General features: G+C 54.1%; 1 protein-coding gene across 8 annotated transcripts in view; it reads right to left on the bottom strand.

Moving 5' to 3' along the window:
• The window catches only part of rerea (arginine-glutamic acid dipeptide (RE) repeats a), a 685,623-nt gene that overhangs the window by 258,851 nt on the left and 404,343 nt on the right, over positions 1-22,429 (bottom strand). For all 8 annotated transcript variants that reach the window (XM_048561799.2, XM_048561803.2, XM_048561804.2 and 5 more), the window contains one exon: positions 16,585-16,683. In XM_048561799.2, the coding sequence (XP_048417756.1) occupies positions 16,585-16,683 (99 nt within the window). The remainder of the gene's footprint in view (positions 1-16,584; positions 16,684-22,429) is intronic.

Here is a 22,429-nt window from a genome sequence, read left to right as displayed (position 1 = left end):
ACGCACGCACATACGCACGCGGCGACACACACACATGCACGCACGCGGCGACACACGCACATACGCACGCACGCGGCGACACACACACGCACATACGCACGCGGCGACACACACACATGCACGCACGCGGCGACACACGCACACGGCGACACGCACGCATGCACGCACGCGGCGACACGCACGCACGCGGCGACACACACACATGCACGCACGCACGCACATACGCACGCAGGCGGCGACACACGCACATACGCACGCGGCGACACACACACGCACATACGCACGCTCGCACGTGGCGACACGCACATACGCACGCAGCGACACACACGCACATACGCACGCACGCGGCGACACACGCACATACGCACGCATGCGGCGACACACGCACGCACATGGTGACACACGCACGCACGCGGCGACACACACACACATACGCACGCACGCGGCGACACACACACGCACGCGGCGACACGCACATACGCACGCACGCACGCGGCGACACACGCACACTCGCACGCACGCGGCGACACACACGCACATACGCACGCACGCGGCGGCACACACACGCACATACGCACGCACGCGGCGACACGCACGCACATACGCACGCACGCGGCGACACACGCACACACGCACGCTCGCGGCGACACACGCACGCACGCGGCGACACACACACACGAACGCGGCGACGCACATACGCACGCACGCGGCGACACGCACATACGCACGCACGCGGCGACACACGCACAGACGCACGCGGCGACACACACGCACAGACGCACGCGGCGACACACACGCACAGACGCACGCACACGGCGACACACACATGCACATACGCACGCGGCAACACACGCACACACGCACACGGCGACACACACGCGCACGCGGCGACACGCACACACAGACGCACGCACGCACGCGGCAAGACACGCACACCCGCACGCGGCGACACACACACATACACACGCACGCACGCAGAGACAGACGCACGCGGGGACACGCACGCACGTGGCGCACACGCACGCGGCGACACGCACGCGGCGACACACGCAAACGCACGCATGCGGTGACACACGCACACACGCACGCAGCGGCACACGCACACACGCGGCGACACACGCGGCGACACACGCACATACGCACGCGGCGACACACACACATGCACGCACGCGGCGACACACGCACGCGGCGACACACACACGGCGACACACACATGCACGCACGCACGCGGCGACACACACGCACATACGCACGCACACGCGGCGACACACACATGCACGCACACACACGGCGACACACGCACATACGCACGCAGGCGGCGACACACGCACATACGCACGCGGCGACGCAAGCACATACGCACGCACATACGCACGCACGCGGCGACACACACACACACGCACGCGGCGACACACACACGCACGCCCGCACGCGGCGACACACACACACGCAGCGACACACACACACACACACACAGCGACACATGCACGCCCGCACGCGGCGACACACACACACACACACACACACACACACACACGCGGCGACGCGCGTGCGCACACACACACACGCACGCGGCGACAACACACACGCACGCACGCACGCACACACACACACACACACACACACACACACGCGGCGACAACACACTCGCATGCACGCGGCGACACACACGCGGCGACACAAATACACGCCCGCACGCGGCGACACACACACACACACGCACGCACGCATGCATGCGGCGACACACACACGCACGCACGCGGCGACACACACACGCACGCGGCGGCACGCGCGCGCACACACACACACACACACGCACGCGCGCGCACACACACACACACACGCACGCGCGCGCACACACACGCACGCGGCGACACGCACGCGCGCGCACACACACACACACACGCACGTGGCGACAAAAACACACACACACACACACACACACACACACACACACGCACGCGGCGACCGAAACCAACACACACACACACACACACGCACACGGCGACACACACACGCACGTGGCGACACACACACACGGCGACACACGCACGCACGCGGCGACACACACACACACGCACTCACGAGGCGACACACACACACGCACTCACGAGGCGACACACACACGCGGCGACACACACAGCAACACATACACACGCACACGGCGATACACACATGCGGCGACACACACGCACGCACGCGGCGACACACACACAAACGCACGCATGCGGAGACACACACACACGCACGCGGCGACACGCACATACGCACGCGGCGACACACACACATGCACGCACGCGGCGACACACGCACATACGCACGCACGCGGCGACACACACACGCACATACGCACGCGGCGACACACACACATGCACGCACGCGGCGACACACGCGCATGCACGCACGCGGCGACACACGCACGCACGCGGCGACACACACACATGCACGCACGCACGCACATACGCACGCAGGCGGCGACACACGCACATACGCACGCGGCGACACACACACGCACATACGCACGCTCGCACGTGGCGACACGCACATACGCACGCAGCGACACACACGCACATACGCACGCACGCACGCGGCGACACACGCACATACGCACGCACGCGGCGACACACGCACGCACATGGTGACACACGCACGCACGCGGCGACACACACACACATACGCACGCACGCGGCGACACACACACGCACGCGGCGACACGCACATACGCACGCACGCACGCGGCGACACACGCACACTCGCACGCACGCGGCGACACACACGCACATACGCACGCACGCGGCGGCACACACACGCACATACGCACGCACGCGGCGACACGCACGCACATACGCACGCACGCGGCGACACACGCACACACGCACGCTCGCGGCGACACACGCACACACGCACGCACGCGGCGACACACACACACGAACGCGGCGACGCACATACGCACGCACGCGGCGACCCACATACGCACGCGGCGACACACACGCAAGCAGGCACGCACACGGCGACACGCACACACGCACGCACGCGGCGACACACGCACGCACGTACGCGGCGACACACGCACGTACGCACGCACGCGGCGACACACGCACTTACGCACGCGGCGACACGCACGCACGCGGCGACACGCACGCACGCGGCGACACACACACATACACACGCACGCACGCATGAGGCGACACACACACGGCGACACACACGCACGCACGCGGCGACAACACACACACACACGCACGCAGCAACACACACGCGGCAACACACTCGCACGGCGACACACACACACACGCAGCAACACACACGCGGCAACACACTCGCACGGCGACACACACACGCACGCGGTGACCGAAACCAACACTCACACACGCGGTGACCGAAACCAACACTCACGCACGCGGCGACAAACGGCGACACACGCACGCGGCGACGCACGCCCACGTACGCACGCGGCGACACACACACACACAGCGACACACACACACACGCACGCGGCGACACGCACGCACGCGGCGACAACACACACGCACGCAGCGACACACGCGGCAACACACTCGCACGCACGCAGGCGGCGACACGCCCGCACGCGGCGACACACACACACACACACACGCCCGCCCGCGGCGACACACACACACACGCACGCGGCGACACACGCACGCACGCGGCGACACACACACACACGCACTCACGAGGTGACACACACACACGCACTCACGAGGCGACACACACACACGCGGCGACACACACACACGCACACGGCGATACACACGCGGCGACACACACAGACGCACGCACGCGGCGACACACACAGACGCACGCACGCGGCGACACACATGCACGCACGCGGCGACACACACACACACGCACGCGGCGACACACACATACACACACGCACGCGGCGACACGCACACACACGCAGCGACACGCACACGCGGCAACACACACACACACACACACGCACGATCGCACGCGACGACACACACAGACGCACACACGGCGACGCACACACACACACGCCCGCACGCGGCGACACACACACACGCCCACACGCGGCGACACACACACACGCACGCGGCGACACAAACACACACACGCGGCGACACGCACGCGGCGACAACACACACGCACGCAGCGACACACGCGGCAACACACTCGCACGCACGCAGGCGGCGACACGCCCGCACGCGGCGACACACACACACACACACACACACACACACACGCAGCCACACACACGCACGCCCGCACGCGGCGACACACACACACACGCACTCACGAGGTGACACACACACACGCGGCGACACACACACAGCAACACATACACACACACGCACACGGCGATACACACGCGGCGACACACACACACGCAAGCGGCGACACACGCACGCACGCGGCGACACACACACGCACGCAGCGACACACAAACGCACGCACGCGGCGACACACACGCACATATGCACACACGCGGCGACACACACATGCATGCACGCACGCACGCGGCGACACACACACGCACATACGCACGGGGCGACACGCACGCACGCGGCGACACACGCACGCGGCGACACGCACGCACATACGCATGTGGCGACACGCACGCGGCGACATACGCACGCACGTGGCGACACACGCACATACGCACGCACGCGGCGACACACACGCACATACGCACGCAGGCGGCAACACACGCACGCACGCACGCGGCGACACACACACGCACATACGCACGCGGCGACACGCACATACGCACGCACGCGGCGACACGCACATACGCACGCACGCGGCGACACACGCACAGACGCACGCGGCGACACACACGCACATACGCACGCACACGGCGACACACACATGCACATACGCACGCGGCAACACACGCACACGGCGACACACACGCGCACGCGGCGACACGCACACACGGACGCACGCACGCACGCGGCAAGACACGCACACCCGCACGCGGCGACACACACACATACACACGCACGCACGCAGAGACAGACGCACGCGGGGACACGCACGCACGTGGCGCACACGCACGCGGCGACACGCACGCGGCGACACACGCAAACGCACGCATGCGGTGACACACGCACACACGCACGCAGCGGCACACGCACACATGCGGCGACACACGCGGCGACACACGCACATACGCACGCGGCGACACACGCACGCGGCGACACACACACATGCACGCACGCGGCGACACACGCACGCGGCGACACACACACGGCGACACACACATGCACGCACGCACGCGGCGACACACACGCACATACGCATGCGGCGACACACACATGCACGCACACACACGGCGACACACGCACATACGCACGCAGGCGGCGACACACGCACATACGCACGCGGCGACGCAAGCACATACGCACGCACGCTCGCACGTGGCGACACGCACATACGCACGCACGCGGCGAGACACGCACGCGGCGACACACACACACACGCACGCGGCGACACACACACGCACGCCCGCACGCGGCGACACACACACACGCAGCGACACACACACACAGCGACACATGCACGCCCGCACGCGGCGACACACACACACACACACACACACGCGGCGACGCGCGTGCGCACACACACACACGCACGCACACACACACACACACACACACACACGCGGCGACAACACACTCGCATGCACGCGGCGACACACACGCGGCGACACAAATACACGCCCGCACGCGGCGACACACACACACACACGCACGCACGCATGCATGCAGCGACACACACACGCACGCACGCGGCGACACACACGCACGCGGCGGCACGCGCGCGCACACACACGCACGCGGCGACACGCACGCGCGCGCGCACACACACACACGCACGTGGCGACAAAAACACACACACACACACACACACACACACACACACACACACGCGGCGACCGAAACCAACACACACACACGCACACGGCGACACACACACGCACGTGGCGACACACACACACGGCGACACACGCACGCACGCGGCGACACACACACACACGCACTCACGAGGCGACACACACACACGCACTCACGAGGCGACACACACACGCGGCGACACACACAGCAACACATACACACGCACACGGCGATACACACATGCGGCGACACACACGCACGCACGCGGCGACACACACACAAACGCACGCATGCGGAGACACACACACACGCACGCGGCGACACGCACATACGCACGCACGCACATACGCACGCGGCGACACACACACATGCACGCACGCGGCGACACACGCACATACGCACGCACGCGGCGACACACACACATGCACGCACGCGGCGACACACGCACACGGCGACACGCACGCATGCACGCACGCGGCGACACACACACACATGCACGCACGCACGCACATACGCACGCAGGCGGCGACACACGCACATACGCACGCGGCGACACACACGCACATACGCACGCTCGCACGTGGCGACACGCACATACGCACGCAGCGACACACACGCACATACGCACGCACGCACGCGGCGACACACGCACATACGCACGCACGCACATGGTGACACACGCACACACATACGCACGCACGCGGCGACACACACACGCACGCGGCGACACGCACATACGCACGCACGCACGCGGCGACACACGCACACTCGCACGCACGCGGCGACACGCACGCACATACGCACGCACGCGGCGGCACACACACGCACATACGCACGCACGCGGCGACACGCACACACGCGGCAACACACACACACGCACGCACGCGGCAACACACACACGAACGCGGCGACGCACATACGCACGCACGCGGCGACCCACATACGCACGCGGCGACACACACGCAAGCAGGCACGCACGCGGCGACACGCACACACGCGGCGACACACGCACGTACGCACGCACTTACGCACGCGGCGACACGCACGCACGCGGCGACACGCACGCACGCAGAGACAGACACGCACGCACGAGGCGACACACACACGGCGACACACACGCACGCACGCGGCGACGCACGCACGCGGTGACCGAAACCAACACGCACGCACGCGGCGACGCACGCCCGCGTACGCACGCACGCGGCGACGCACGCCCACGTACGCACGCACGCGGCGACGCACGCCCACGTACGCACGCACGCGGCGACACACGCCCACGTACGCACGCACGCGGCGACACACGCCCACGTACGCGGCGACACACGCCCACGCACGCACGCACGCGGCGACACACGCCCACGCACGCACGCACGCGGCGACACACGCCCACGCACGCACGCACGCGGCGACACACGCCCACGCACGCACGCGGCGACACACGCCCACGCACGCGGCGACACACGCCCACGCACGCGGCGACACACGCCCACGTACGCACGCACGCGGCGACACACGCCCACGTACGCACGCACGCGGCGACACACGCACGCGGCGACACACGCCCACGTACGCACGCACGCGGCGACACACGCCCACGCACGCGGCGACACACGCCCACGCACGCGGCGACACACGCCCACGCACGCGGCGACACACGCCCACGTACGCACGCACGCGGCGACACACGCCCACGTACGCACGCACGCGGCGACACACACGCGGCGACACACGCACGCACGCGGCGACACACACGCGGCGACACACGCACGCAGCGACACGCACATACACACGCACGTACGCGGCGACACACGCACACACGCACGCGGCGACACACGCACGCGGCGACACACACGCACGCAGCGACACACACGCACGCAGCGACACACGCACGCGGCGACACACGCACGCACGCGGCGACACACACACGCACGCGGCGACACACACACGCACGCGGCGACACACACGGCAACACGCACACGGCGACAGACGGAGAGGCGCACGCGGCGACACAGACAGAGAGGCGCATGCGGCGACACAGACGGACACAGCGAGCCCGACAGAGACACACTGCGAACCAGACAGACAGACACGCACACGCGGCGACACAGATGGACACACAGCGAGCCAGACAGACATGCACACACGGCGAGCCAGCCAGACAGACATGCACACACGGCGAGCCAGCCAGCCAGACACAGCGAGCCAGCCAGCCAGACACAGCGAGCCAGCCAGACACAGCGCGAACCAGACATGCACACGCGGTGAGACAGACGGACGGGCACACGCGGCGCCACAGACGGACGGGCACACGCGGCGCCACAGACGGACAGGCACACGCGGCGCCACAGACGGACAGGCACACGCGGCGCCACAGACGGACAGGCACACGCGGCGACACAGACGGACAGGCACACGCGGCGACACAGACGGACAGGCACACGCGGCGACACAGACGGACAGGCACACGCGGCGACACAGACGGACAGACACACGGCGAGCCAGACAGACGGACAGACACACTGCAAACCAGACAGACAGAGACACACTGCGAACCAGACAGACAGACAGACAGAGACACACTGCGAACCAGACAGACAGACAGAGACACACTGCGAGCCAGACAGAGACACACTGCGAGCCAGACAGAGACACACTGCGAACCAGACAGACAGACAGAGACACACTGCGAACCAGACAGACAGAGAAACACTGCGAACCAGACAGACAGACAGGCAGAGACAGACAGACAGGCAGGCAGACAGAGACAGACAGGCAGGCAGACAGAGACACACTGCGAACCAGACAGACAGGCAGACAGAGACACACTGCGAACCAGACAGACAGACAGGCAGACAGAGACAGACAGGCAGACAGAGACACACTGCGAACCAGACAGACAGACAGAGACACAGCGAGCCAGACAGACAGAGACACACTGCGAACCAGACAGACAGAGACACATTGCGAGCCAGACAGACAGAGACATTGCGAGCCAGACAGACAGAGACACAGCGAGCCTGCCAGACAGACACAGCGAGCCAGCCTGCCAGACACGCACACACGGCGAGCCAGCCAGACAGACAGACACAGACGGCCAGACAGAGACACACTGCGAACCAGACAGACAGATAGAGACACACTGCGAACCAGACAGACAGATAGAGACACACTGCGAACCAGACAGACAGATAGAGACACACTGCGAACCAGACAGACAGATAGAGACACACTGCGAACCAGACAGAGACACACTGCGAACCAGACAGACAGACAGAGACACACTGCGAACCAGACAGACAGACAGAGACACACTGCGAACCAGACAGACAGACAGAGACACACTGCGAACCAGACAGACAGAGACACACTGCGAACCAGACAGACAGACAGAGACACACTGCGAGCCAGACAGACAGAGACACACTGCGAGCCAGACAGACAGAGACACACTGCGAGCCAGACAGACAGAGACACACTGCGAGCCAGACAGACAGAGACACACTGCGAGCCAGACAGACAGAGACACACTGCGAACCAGACAGACAGACAGAGACACACTGCGAACCAGACAGACAGACAGGGACACACTGCGAACCAGACAGACAGACAGGCAGACAGAGACACACTGCGAACCAGACAGACAGACAGAGACACACTGCGAACCAGACAGACAGAGACACACTGCGAACCAGACAGACAGAGACACACTGCGAACCAGACAGACAGAGACACACTGCGAGCCAGACAGACAGACAGGCAGACAGAGACACACTGCGAACCAGACAGACAGACAGAGACACACTGCGAACCAGACAGACAGAGACACACTGCGAACCAGACAGACAGAGACACACTGCGAACCAGACAGACAGAGACACACTGCGAGCCAGACAGACAGACAGAGACACACAGCGAGCCAGACAGACAGACAGAGACACACAGCGAGCCAGCCTGCCAGACACGCACACACGGCGAACCAGCCAGCCAGAGACACAGCGAGCCAGACAGACAGAGACACATTGCGAACCAGACAGACAGAGCCACAGCGAGCCAGACAGACAGAGCCACAGCGAGCCAGACAGACAGAGCCACAGCGAGCCAGACAGACAGAGACACAGCGAGCCAGACAGACAGAGACACAGCGAGCCAGACAGACAGAGCCACAGCGAGCCAGACAGACAGAGACACAGCGAGCCAGACAGACAGAGACACAGCGAGCCAGACAGACAGACAGACAAGAGACACACTGCGAGCCAGACAGACAGAGACACAGCGAGCCAGACAGACAGAGACACATTGCGAACCAGACAGACAGAGCCACAGCGAGCCAGACAGACAGAGCCACAGCGAGCCAGACAGACAGAGCCACAGCGAGCCAGACAGACAGACAGACAGAGACACACTGCGAGCCAGACAGACAGAGCCACAGCGAGCCAGACAGACAGAGACACATTGCGAACCAGACAGACAGAGCCACTGCGAACCAGACAGACAGAGCCACAGCGAGCCAGACAGACAGAGACAGCGAGCCAGACAGACAGACAGAGACACACTGCGAGCCAGACAGACAGAGACACAGCGAGCCAGACAGACAGAGACACATTGCGAACCAGACAGACAGAGCCACTGCGAACCAGACAGACAGAGCCACTGCGAGCCAGACAGACAGAGACACATTGCGAACCAGACAGACAGAGCCACTGCGAACCAGACAGACAGAGCCACTGCGAACCAGACAGACAGAGACAGCGAGCCAGACAGACAGAGACAGCGAGCCAGACAGACAGACAGAGACACACTGCGAGCCAGACAGACAGAGACACAGCGAGCCAGACAGACAGAGACACATTGCGAACCAGACAGACAGAGCCACTGCGAACCAGACAGACAGAGCCACTGCGAGCCAGAGACACACTGCGAGCCAGACAGACAGAGACACAGCGAGCCAGAGACACACTGCGAGCCAGACAGACAGAGACACGCAGCGAGCCAGACAGACAGACACGCAGCGAGCCAGACAGACAGACACGCAGCGAGCCAGACAGACAGACAGACACAGCGAGCCAGCCTGCCAGACACGCACACACGGCGAGCCAGCCAGACAGACAGACACAGCGAGCCAGCCAGAGACACAGCGAGCCAGACAGACAGAGACACATTGCGAACCAGACAGACAGAGCCACTGCGAACCAGACAGACAGAGCCACTGCGAACCAGACAGACAGAGCCACAGCGAGCCAGACAGACAGAGACAGCGAGCCAGACAGACAGACAGAGACACACTGCGAGCCAGACAGACAGAGACACAGCGAGCCAGACAGACAGAGACACATTGCGAACCAGACAGACAGAGACACATTGCGAACCAGACAGACAGAGCCACTGCGAACCAGACAGACAGAGCCACTGCGAGCCAGAGACACACTGCGAGCCAGACAGACAGAGACACAGCGAGCCAGAGACACACTGCGAGCCAGACAGACAGAGACACGCAGCGAGCCAGACAGACAGACACGCAGCGAGCCAGACAGACAGACACGCAGCGAGCCAGACAGACAGACAGACACAGCGAGCCAGCCTGCCAGACACGCACACACGGCGAGCCAGCCAGACAGACAGACACAGCGAGCCAGCCAGAGACACAGCGAGCCAGACAGACAGAGACACATTGCGAACCAGACAGACAGAGCCACTGCGAACCAGACAGACAGAGCCACTGCGAGCCAGACAGACAGAGCCACAGCGAGCCAGACAGACAGAGCCACAGCGAGCCAGACAGACAGAGCCACAGCGAGCCAGACAGACAGACAGAGACACACTGCGAGCCAGACAGACAGAGACACAGCGAGCCAGACAGACAGAGACACATTGCGAACCAGACAGACAGAGCCACTGCGAACCAGACAGACAGAGCCACAGCGAGCCAGACAGACAGAGACAGCGAGCCAGACAGACAGAGACACAGCGAGCCAGACAGAGACACAGCGAGCCAGACAGACAGACAGAGACACACTGCGAGCCAGACAGACAGAGACACAGCGAGCCAGAGACACACTGCGAGCCAGACAGACAGAGACACGCAGCGAGCCAGACAGACAGACACGCAGCGAGCCAGACAGACAGAGACACATTGCGAACCAGACAGACAGAGCCACTGCGAACCAGACAGACAGAGCCACAGCGAGCCAGACAGACAGAGACAGCGAGCCAGACAGACAGAGACACAGCGAGCCAGACAGACACAGAGACACACTGCGAGCCAGACAGACAGAGACACAGCGAGCCAGAGACACACTGCGAGCCAGACAGACAGAGACACGCAGCGAGCCAGACAGACAGAGACACGCAGCGAGCCAGACAGACAGAGACACGCAGCGAGCCAGACAGACAGAGACACGCAGCGAGCCAGACAGACAGACACGCAGCGAGCCAGACAGACAGACACGCAGCGAGCCAGACAGACAGACACGCAGCGAGCCAGACAGACAGACAGACACAGCGAGCCAGACAGACAGACAGACACAGCGAGCCAGCCTGCCAGACACACACACACGGCGAGCCAGACAGACAGACAGACACGGCGAGCCAGACAGACAGACAGACACGGCGAGCCAGCCAGACAGACAGACACGGCGAGCCAGCCAGAGACACAGCGAGCCAGACAGACAGAGACACATTGCGAACCAGACAGACAGAGCCACTGCGAACCAGACAGACAGAGACACAGCGAGCCAGACAGACAGAGACACACTGCGAACCAGACAGACAGAGACACAGCGAGCCAGAGACACACTGCGAACCAGACAGAGACACAGCGAGCCAGAGACACACTGCGAGCCAGACAGACAGAGACACGCAGCGAGCCAGACAGACAGACACGCAGCGAGCCAGACAGACAGACAGACACGGCGAGCCAGCCAGACAGACAGACACGGCGAGCCAGCCAGACAGACAGACACAGCGAGCCAGCCAGAGACACAGCGCGAGCCAGACAGACAGAGACACATTGCGAACCAGACAGACAGAGCCACTGCGAACCAGACAGACAGAGACACAGCGAGCCAGACAGACAGAGACACACTGCGAACCAGACAGACAGAGACACAGCGAGCCAGAGACACACTGCGAACCAGACAGAGACACAGCGAGCCAGAGACACACTGCGAGCCAGACAGACAGAGACACGCAGCGAGCCAGACAGACAGACACGCAGCGAGCCAGACAGACAGACAGACACAGCGAGCCAGCCTGCCAGACACGCACACACGGCGAGCCAGCCAGACAGACAGACACAGCGAGCCAGCCAGAGACACAGCCAGCCAGACAGACAGAGACACATTGCGAACCAGACAGACAGAGCCACTGCGAACCAGACAGACAGAGCCACAGCGAGCCAGACAGACAGAGACACGCAGCGAGCCAGACAGACAGAGACACGCAGCGAGCCAGACAGACAGAGACACGCAGCGAGCCAGACAGACAGACACGCAGCGAGCCAGCCTGCCAGACACGCACACACGGCGAGCCAGCCAGACAGACAGACACAGCGAGCCAGCCAGAGACACAGCCAGCCAGACAGACAGAGACACATTGCGAACCAGACAGACAGAGCCACTGCGAACCAGACAGACAGAGCCACAGCGAGCCAGACAGACAGAGACACGCAGCGAGCCAGACAGACAGAGACACGCAGCGAGCCAGACAGACAGACACGCAGCGAGCCAGACAGACAGACACGCAGCGAGCCAGACAGACAGACACGCAGCGAGCCAGACAGACAGACACGCAGCGAGCCAGACAGACAGACACGCAGCGAGCCAGACAGACAGACACGCAGCGAGCCAGACAGACAGACACGCAGCGAGCCAGACAGACAGACACGCAGCGAGCCAGACAGACAGACAGACAGACACAGCGAGCCAGCCTGCCAGACACGCACACACGGCGAGCCAGCCAGACAGACAGACACAGCGAGCCAGCCAGAGACACAGCGAGCCAGACAGACAGAGACACATTGCGAACCAGACAGACAGAGCCACTGCGAACCAGACAGACAGAGCCACAGCGAGCCAGACAGACAGAGCCACATTGTGAACCAGACAGACAGAGCCACTGCGAACCAGACAGACAGAGACACAGCGAGCCAGACAGACAGAGACACAGCGAGCCAGACAGACAGAGACACAGCGAGCCAGACAGACAGAGACACAGCGAGCCAGACAGACAGAGACACAGCGAGCCAGACAGACAGAGACACAGCGAGCCAGACAGACGGACAGACAGACACTGCGAAGCAGACAGACATACAGACAGACACTGCGAAGCAGACAGACAGACAGACACTGCGAAGCAGACAGACAGACAGACACTGCGAAGCAGACAGACAGACACTGCGAAGCAGACAGACAGACAGACACTGCGAAGCAGACAGACAGACAGACACTGCGAAGCAGACAGACAGACAGACACTGCGAAGCAGACAGACAGACAGACACTGCGAAGCAGACAGACAGACAGAGAGACACTGCGAACCAGACAGACAGACACACACAGCGAGCCAGACAGACGGAAACGGTGAAAGACAGACACACGTGCACAGGGCAAGACAGACAGACAGGGACACACACGGCGAGAGACAGTCACACAGACATAGAGAGAGCGCGTGAGAGAGCGCACAAAACAGGCAGTAGAAAAGCAAGAAAATAATAAACAAAGAATAAGTAGAAAGAAACCAAATGAGACAGAGAGAAATAATGAAATAAAAGAGAAAGTGCACACACAAATGACGTCAAAAACCCAAGTTTCTAGAAAAACGTCTGCCGCTGGTCTGAACAACAGGAAATATAAAACATACATCTAAGAGCCAGGCGAGATTATTGTTCAAGGTGATTTGCCCCGCAGCCATTCATGAAAATTGGATGAGCAATGTTTATTTATAAAAATACCTATCAACTCCAAATGATTTTTTCCCTTGGTAATTCCAATTGAAAATTTAAAATGTGATGCAATGGAAGTTTAAAATTCTGTCAAAATCCACTCAAGAACAAAATATGAAATGATTCTGAACAATATTCAACAGTGACATTGCTTGTTACTTAAGTCCTCCTTTGAGATAGGAACCGCGGATTTTGTAGCATCGCTGGCAAGACTTAGATTACCAGGTGCAGATCTGCCTTGTAAACAGGATGCAGCTGTCCAGTAGATTTCAAATGGCTGCAATATGATAAGACCAGATGCACTCGCATGTATAAAACATTGCTGAGATCACCACTTTGTAGGCAGTCACTCGAATTTACACTGCTCGGAAAATATATTTTAATAGTATATGTTCAGAATTGTGAGTAATCATGCAGGTTAATAGATAAAAGGAATGAATGAAAATAAATGAAATCAAGAGCTCAGTATGCAAGTTAAATAGGGACAGTACTTTAAATTAAACTAGGAAATAGCAAAAGGGAGGCCAAATTCAAATTCAAACAAGTGAACGGCAAATTTAGGTCTGGGAATTACAACTTTGCACATGACTTAACAACACAATGACTCAATTGAGCCAAAGGAACTGGCTCCCACATGCAAATAATTGTTTGATGGTGGGAATGGATGGGGAGGGGGGATATGAATTTTTTTTCAAAAGCTTTTTGTCTTGCAATCGGCAGGAATATTTGCCAGAATACCAATTAAATACATATAATACATTGCACATGAAGAGATCTTGATTGGTTGGCAACTGGACAGTGTTTTCTTTTGGGGATGAAAGTCAATGTTTTGGGTCGGGATCCTTTATCAGGACTTGAAGAGTCTTGACCTGAAACGCTGACTTTCCTGTTCCTCGGATGCTATCTGAACTGTGTTCCACCAGCTCCACACTGTATTGAGGCTGACTTCCATCATCTGCAGTCCTTGTCATCTCCTAGTGTGTCTTTTTTTAGGGGTTTGCCATGGAAGTGATGACTGACAGTTCACTGTCAAGCTTTCTTTAAATCTTAAGCTAGGTAGATTGATTTATTGCTCAAGACATTGCCCTGACAAATAAAACAGCAAATGGCTGTCACACAAATATTTTCCTTAGAAAAACAAGATGACAAGCTGCAATAGAATTCCTTTATTTAATCTATATATGGATATAAAAATAGTTTAATGCAGTGTCTCTTTGATAACACAGGATTGTTCCTCTGTTAATTCTCAACCTTCAAGTTGTGCAAACAAAACTCCTGGACTGACATATACTTCAATCTTATGAATGCAGCAGTCGGGAAACATCTGATGCCGAGTCCCAGTCATAAATTAATAAATTCACTCCAACTAAAAATTGAGGTGTACAGAATAGGATATTTAGCATTTCCCAGGTATTAAGTCACCTAAAATTAATAGAAACGTGAGAAAAGTATGGTTTTTTTTTTACATTTTTCCCCAGTTTGCTCCTGTAGAAAGTGCCAAGTCCCACAGTCACTTGGCAGTATAAAACTTGAGTATTGCTCAGAAAAGATAAATGTTGTCAAAGCTTCTTACTTTGCTCTAGGAACACCACATCCCAAAGGATATTTCTCAGCATTGCATGACTCAAAGTTTCCACAGCATCTTTCTTTTTCTCCAGCCATATTTTCACTCCCATAGAGTTAAACATGATTTAAGTGACAATAGTTGTACCAAAAGCATCATTGCTTCCTTAGCTTTATCCACAAAAGAAATTAGTTTTTCTTACCATTTCATCATCAGACCAACACTTTTCTATCAATTTGGGCACAGGCTTTTTAACAAGTCGCTGCAAGGCTTTTCCGGCATCATAACTGCTCTCGTGGAGCTACAGAGCAATAGGAGAAGGGATAGAAGAGAAATAAATAATAGAATGAGATATAGTTAAAAAGCACATCAAAATGAAAACTAATTGAAGCAAGCAAGGATTACTATGTTGCCAATACAGAAATGTTATAATCAGTGCTGCATATTAACAATAAAAATCAAAATCAATATCTTCTTAGAATGTTTTTGTGACAGTGCCTGAATTTTTAAGACACTAAAATAATCCATGGTATTGCAATAAGTCATACCTGTTTCATTAACACAAACAATAAATGTTTTTTTCTAACATACTAGAACATTAACAATTCACCCATCTCTTTATAGAAGGCAATGTCACAAGATAGCACAGCAATGTTTTTCTCCAGCAAGGCTTTAACCTTGGGTTGTAGAACATTGTGTAGCATGAAACCATTTATTGTGCTATTTCTGCACTGGCTCCTTGAAGAGCTATCCAATCAATCAGTCTCATTCGTCATGTTGCCTTGTCAGCCGTGGCTCAGCCTGTCTTGGAATTGGAAGGTGGTGGGTGCAACTCCCACTCCAGAAATTGAGCACAAACATCAAGGCTGATTCTGTTGTGGGGCAATGAAGGCGTGTTGTACTGTCAGAGGTACTCCTTTTTGGATGAGACATTAAAACAATTCTGTAAGTTGTTTAAAAGATCCCATTGCAATGTTTTGAAGAAGAATTTAAGGATCTCCCCCAGTGTCAATTTAATCAAATCAACTTCAGAAAACCAGATGATCAAGTCATTATCCCGTTGTCATTGGGAGATGGTCACTATGCACAACTTGGTTACTTAATTTCCTACAGTGATTATGCCTCTAAATGTTTCTTTGGCTGTGATGTGCTTCGGGTTAGTCAGCAGTCATGAAAGTCACTACTAGAGATACAATCTTCCCCCTTTTTAAATGTTTTTCTTTCCCAAATCTTTATTAACTTCCTTTGCAAAACTGATTGTAGATTTTATCACTGTATCTGTTGTGGTTTTTGCTTTGCTTCATTAAGAAATGTATCTCTCCCTTCCCACACATTTCACAAACATAAGCCTGATTGTGCATCTGTATAAATAATTAGAGTGCAAATGATTAATAACTGAGGAATCCATATTTCATTAGAAAGAATGACAAAATTAATAGCACATTATTTCTGAAATTAATTTTTGTACCCTAAAAGTTATAAAGGATCTACACAATTTACCTGAATCTGGGTTTGTATATGGGTTAGGGTTAATTAGCGGATAGAGGTGTTATAGTTGAATTCAAGGTTATTGAATTAGGAAACAGGAAAATTAACTAAGGATCCCGCTACAGTTTTTCAACTGTGGTGAGTTTTGACTTATCTTTATCAGCTAACTTGCTGTCACCTGGAAAATGACATAATATGCTACCGAGGCCACTTTGTATATTTTTAATTATACTGGTAGCCTTCTGGCACCTGACCCAAGGGTCAACAATGTCAAGAGAAAATTGATAAATGAGAAAAACAAAAGGAATGACATTACACCTCAACCTTAGGCAAGGAATGGAACAGATTATAGTCAGCAAACTCTGTCTTTTTTTTTCCCCCTCTGTAAACAGAACATCTGCTACTGCCTTAGGAAGTTTCAAGTAAACGATTAGCGATTACACAAAAGTCACCAAGTCTTGATTTTGTGGTCAGTGACAAAAAGAATTAGTGCTTTTGTTAAACTCAAAAATGAGGTAGGGTGTGGCATAGTCATAAAGACTAGAATTCTAGGACAGTAGTTTAATGTTCTGGTGACATGGGTTCAAATCTTGCCATGTGGATAATGGTGAAACCCAATTCAATTTTTAAAAATCTGTAATGAAAAGCAATGAAAACCATGTAACCACTGTCAGTTAAAAAATCCATCTGGTTCATTAACGTCATGTAAATAATCTAACCTCCTTACCTGGTCTGGTCTACATGTGACTCCTGTTCCACATCAATATGGCTGACCCTTAACTGCCCTCTGGGCAATCAGGGATAGAAAGAACAAAAGAAAACAAAAAAAGCTCACTACAAAAATCTAGCAATCTCTAGTGTGGCTTTCCCATCTCTCAACAGCAGCTTTAATCTGGCATCAAATGAGACCAAGTGAGAGGTATCTCAACCTAGCAGCAGCTAAGGAACCAATCACAAGTAGTATTCATACAGAGGAAACCACAGGACAGAGAAGTAGGACATTCAGCTCATCAAATTTTTCTGTCATTCAACACGATCATGACTGATCTGACAACCTTCAGTTCCACTTTCCTGCCTTATTCTCAAAACCCTTGATTCACGTACAGACCAAAAATTTCAACTTTGATCACATAATATGGCCGAGCCTTTACTGTGATAACGAATTTCACAGATTCGCCACGCTTGGGAGAAATTCCTCCTCATTTGTGCTTTTAATGGGTGACACCAATACTTTGAGGTCACACTCTCTGCTCTTAGACTCTCCTACAAAGGGAAACAATCTCTCCACGTCTATCCCGTCAAACCCCCTAACAATCTTGTCTGTTTCAATAAGGTCACTTCTCATTCTTCTAATTTCCGATGAGTACAGCCCAATGAAACCAGGAGGTTAAGCCCAAACCCCTTTACTTTCTCAATTTCAGATCTTGAATTTATTAGTATTTTATTAAGATGGAAGCTAAACCAAATGTTTTATATTTTTCAAAACAGTAAAAGATTTTATTTTAACCTTCATGGAAGTGTCCAATATTTCGTAAATTTAAAAGGCAGCTTCTCAGCATCACTAATTGTGTTTAGTAGTAAGAATAGGGTTTTTAAAAAAGGAACAGGTCATAAAAGGTTTAACTTTTACAGAGACTAAAAATGTACACATTTTCATCAAATCAGGATAGTAATATGTAGGAACATCAACACAGCACCCTCTAAAGTAGCACAGATTCAATGACAGGATTCTTTGGGTTTCTACACTCTACTGTGCATGCAGAGCCTCACTAACTTGCTGTTAGTTTCTGTGCATTTAATGATGGTGAACAGTAATATAACCTCACAAAACTTGGGTTGTAATTTAAAAAGTGTATTATTTTTAACACAATGGAAAAATTTGGTATCACACAAATATAAAAGGTTTCCAAAACCAACAAGAGCGTTTATGAACCAATTATGAAGTTAGCATGTTATTAAAAATGGGGGTTTTGACAGTTTTGTACCAAAAATCGGCACAAAATCCTAGTCCACATAACACCATTCACAAAGTTAATTCCATGCAGTTCTTAAATCGCACTGGATTGATGTAGATAACACAGTGCATAAATAAAATAGTGATTTCTGCAGTCCTTTGGTTATTAGAAATTTGCTTTCTATTAAGAATTCACTGTCCAACTATATTGTATGTTACATTTGATGGCTGCCAATAGAAAAAAGCTCACCTAATTCAGATTAACTGATATGTATGAACTATCAATGGAACAGGAGTACTCCTTGAGGGCTGAAAATGTATTTATGGTGATAACTGAAATCAGGTGTGCTGGTGCTGTAATACAACTGATTGGTATGAGATCTCAAAAAAGTATATTCACAGGTAGAATCATGATACCATCACATGCAACTTCCAAACAGCTGTTTGGTTTAAAATGGCAGTCACAGAAAGCAATAGATGGGGCAGGTAGTATGCATCCGTTTCTATCAATAGTTTATTCATGTTTACAATTGTTAACATATCCAAAATCATTGTTTACAAATCTGCACAGTGATCTTACAGGATTTCAGATATTAGGATTTCCATATAGGTCTTGTCAAAGAGACTGTTAATGGACATTATTTTGGGGGCAAATACATAAACACTTGTACACACAAAGAAGAAAGACTAAATGGTTCCTTTCCCTATTGCATCAAAAAGCTTTGGTTGAAAGCGTAAATAACAAAGGTTGGCAGTCCTGTCACAGCAACACAATTTCACTGTAAGGTTTCATTGCATCTGCACAAACTGTTCATACGATCTGCCATTTTCTGTCAGCACAAACCGAAGAATAAATTTTCCTTTTGGCATGGCTCAGCTGTCAAGCACCTTTGTGCTATAATGAACTCATGAATTACATCTTGCTGCTCTGACAAACTCCATCCAATACATCAAAATATTGTTCTTCAATTGTAATTTATAACTTCATTTACATGTCTCCTTTCCCATTGTGACCTTCCTCAAGTGGGACTGTATGGTTGCAGTCACAAGCCCACCGATGCATCATTTGTGATTAGAACCATTATAGTTCCAGCTTCATTGATCATGTTGTAGTTACATTATTCACAAGCATGTCACAAACTGAACTTGTGTCAGCATTTTAAAACTGCATTGTTAATATAAACACTGTTAATACAATTTTTCTCATTATTACTGTGTCTACATATTATCAAAAAAAGATGATACTCAGCAATGTCAAGATGAACTGTACAGCATTATTTCATTTTCACCCCATAATGCTCAAACACTGCATGTGCACAAATCATATTTTCTAGTCATTAGAAAATATATGTTCATCTTCCAGCCCACTTTAGTCTGGTCGATAAAGGATTACTCAATATTAATACTCAAAATAAGGCAAGTTCAATTACAAGTTAAAATGAGTCGTTTCAATAGCAAGAGGAGAGGAGAATACTGAATAAATTCCACATGAATAGTAGGCAATGACGTGCTTTCCCTTCTATAACCCTTGCCAAGATGACAGAAACAAATCAAATCCCTCCTCATAGAAAATGAAATCTGTTTATTTGAGTCCTACTTTTCGTGCCATGCTCCCTGATACTATGTTTAGGCTAGGAGAAAATAACTGTAAACAAATTTGAAGCTAAAAGACAAAATGAAACAAGTCTCTTGGTTAATCATTATGAAATACAAGAATTTCGCTTCAGCTAAATCTAAATTATGAGTTAGCATTGCAGTAAAATTGTTCTTGTATTTACTTTACCCTTCTTCATTAAAATAATGAGTCTTGCTGGACTACAGTTTAATATATTTTAGTAATTTTTAATCCAGTTTCTTTCTCAGGATACCTTTGTTCTAAAATTTATTAACTCATGGGGTGTGGACAGTATCAGCTGGGCCAGCATTTTTTCCTGTCCACAGTGACACTTGAGAAGGTGGCAGTGAGCTGCTTTCTTGAACCGCTGCAGTCTATGTGCTGGAGGTAGACCCACAACGCCCCTAGACAGAGAATTCCAGGATCTAACAACGGTGAAGGAATGGCGATATATTTCTAAGTCAGAATGGTGAGTGGCCTGGAAGGAAATTTGCAGGTGGTGGTGCTCCATCTACCTGCTGCCCTTGTCTTTCCAAATGAAAGCTGAAATAACAGACGATGATGCAAACCAGAAACAAAAATGGAAATTGCTGGAAAAGCACAGCAGATCTGGCAGGATCGATGGAGAGAAATCTGAGTTAATCCTTCAGGTAGTGTGAATCTTCCTCACAACAGTTCTGACGCTGCCAGATCTGCTGAGCTTTTCCAGAATTTCTGCTTTTTATCCCCCCTTTTAAATTAAAGTGACTGCGGATTTAGAAGGTGCTGTCCAAGTTCCCTTACAAATATATTGGAGGCTTCTTCCACGATTTGCCTGATAAAAAGAATACTTCAACCAAACAAATTAGGAGGTATGATCTGTCACGATCCACTGAAGTTGGCAAAACTCACCAACAGACCAGCTCTTCTACTTAGGAGTTATATCTTTTGAGTACCTGTATGAATTGACCTCAAACTATAGATTTTCAAATCTGCTAGTAGTTAATCTGA

This window comes from Stegostoma tigrinum, chromosome 28 (assembly GCF_030684315.1).
Source record: "Stegostoma tigrinum isolate sSteTig4 chromosome 28, sSteTig4.hap1, whole genome shotgun sequence".
Classification (NCBI taxonomy): domain Eukaryota; kingdom Metazoa; phylum Chordata; class Chondrichthyes; order Orectolobiformes; family Stegostomatidae; genus Stegostoma; species Stegostoma tigrinum.
The sequence above is the reverse complement of the archived record's forward strand: the minus strand, read 5'-3'. Positions and strand labels throughout refer to the sequence as shown.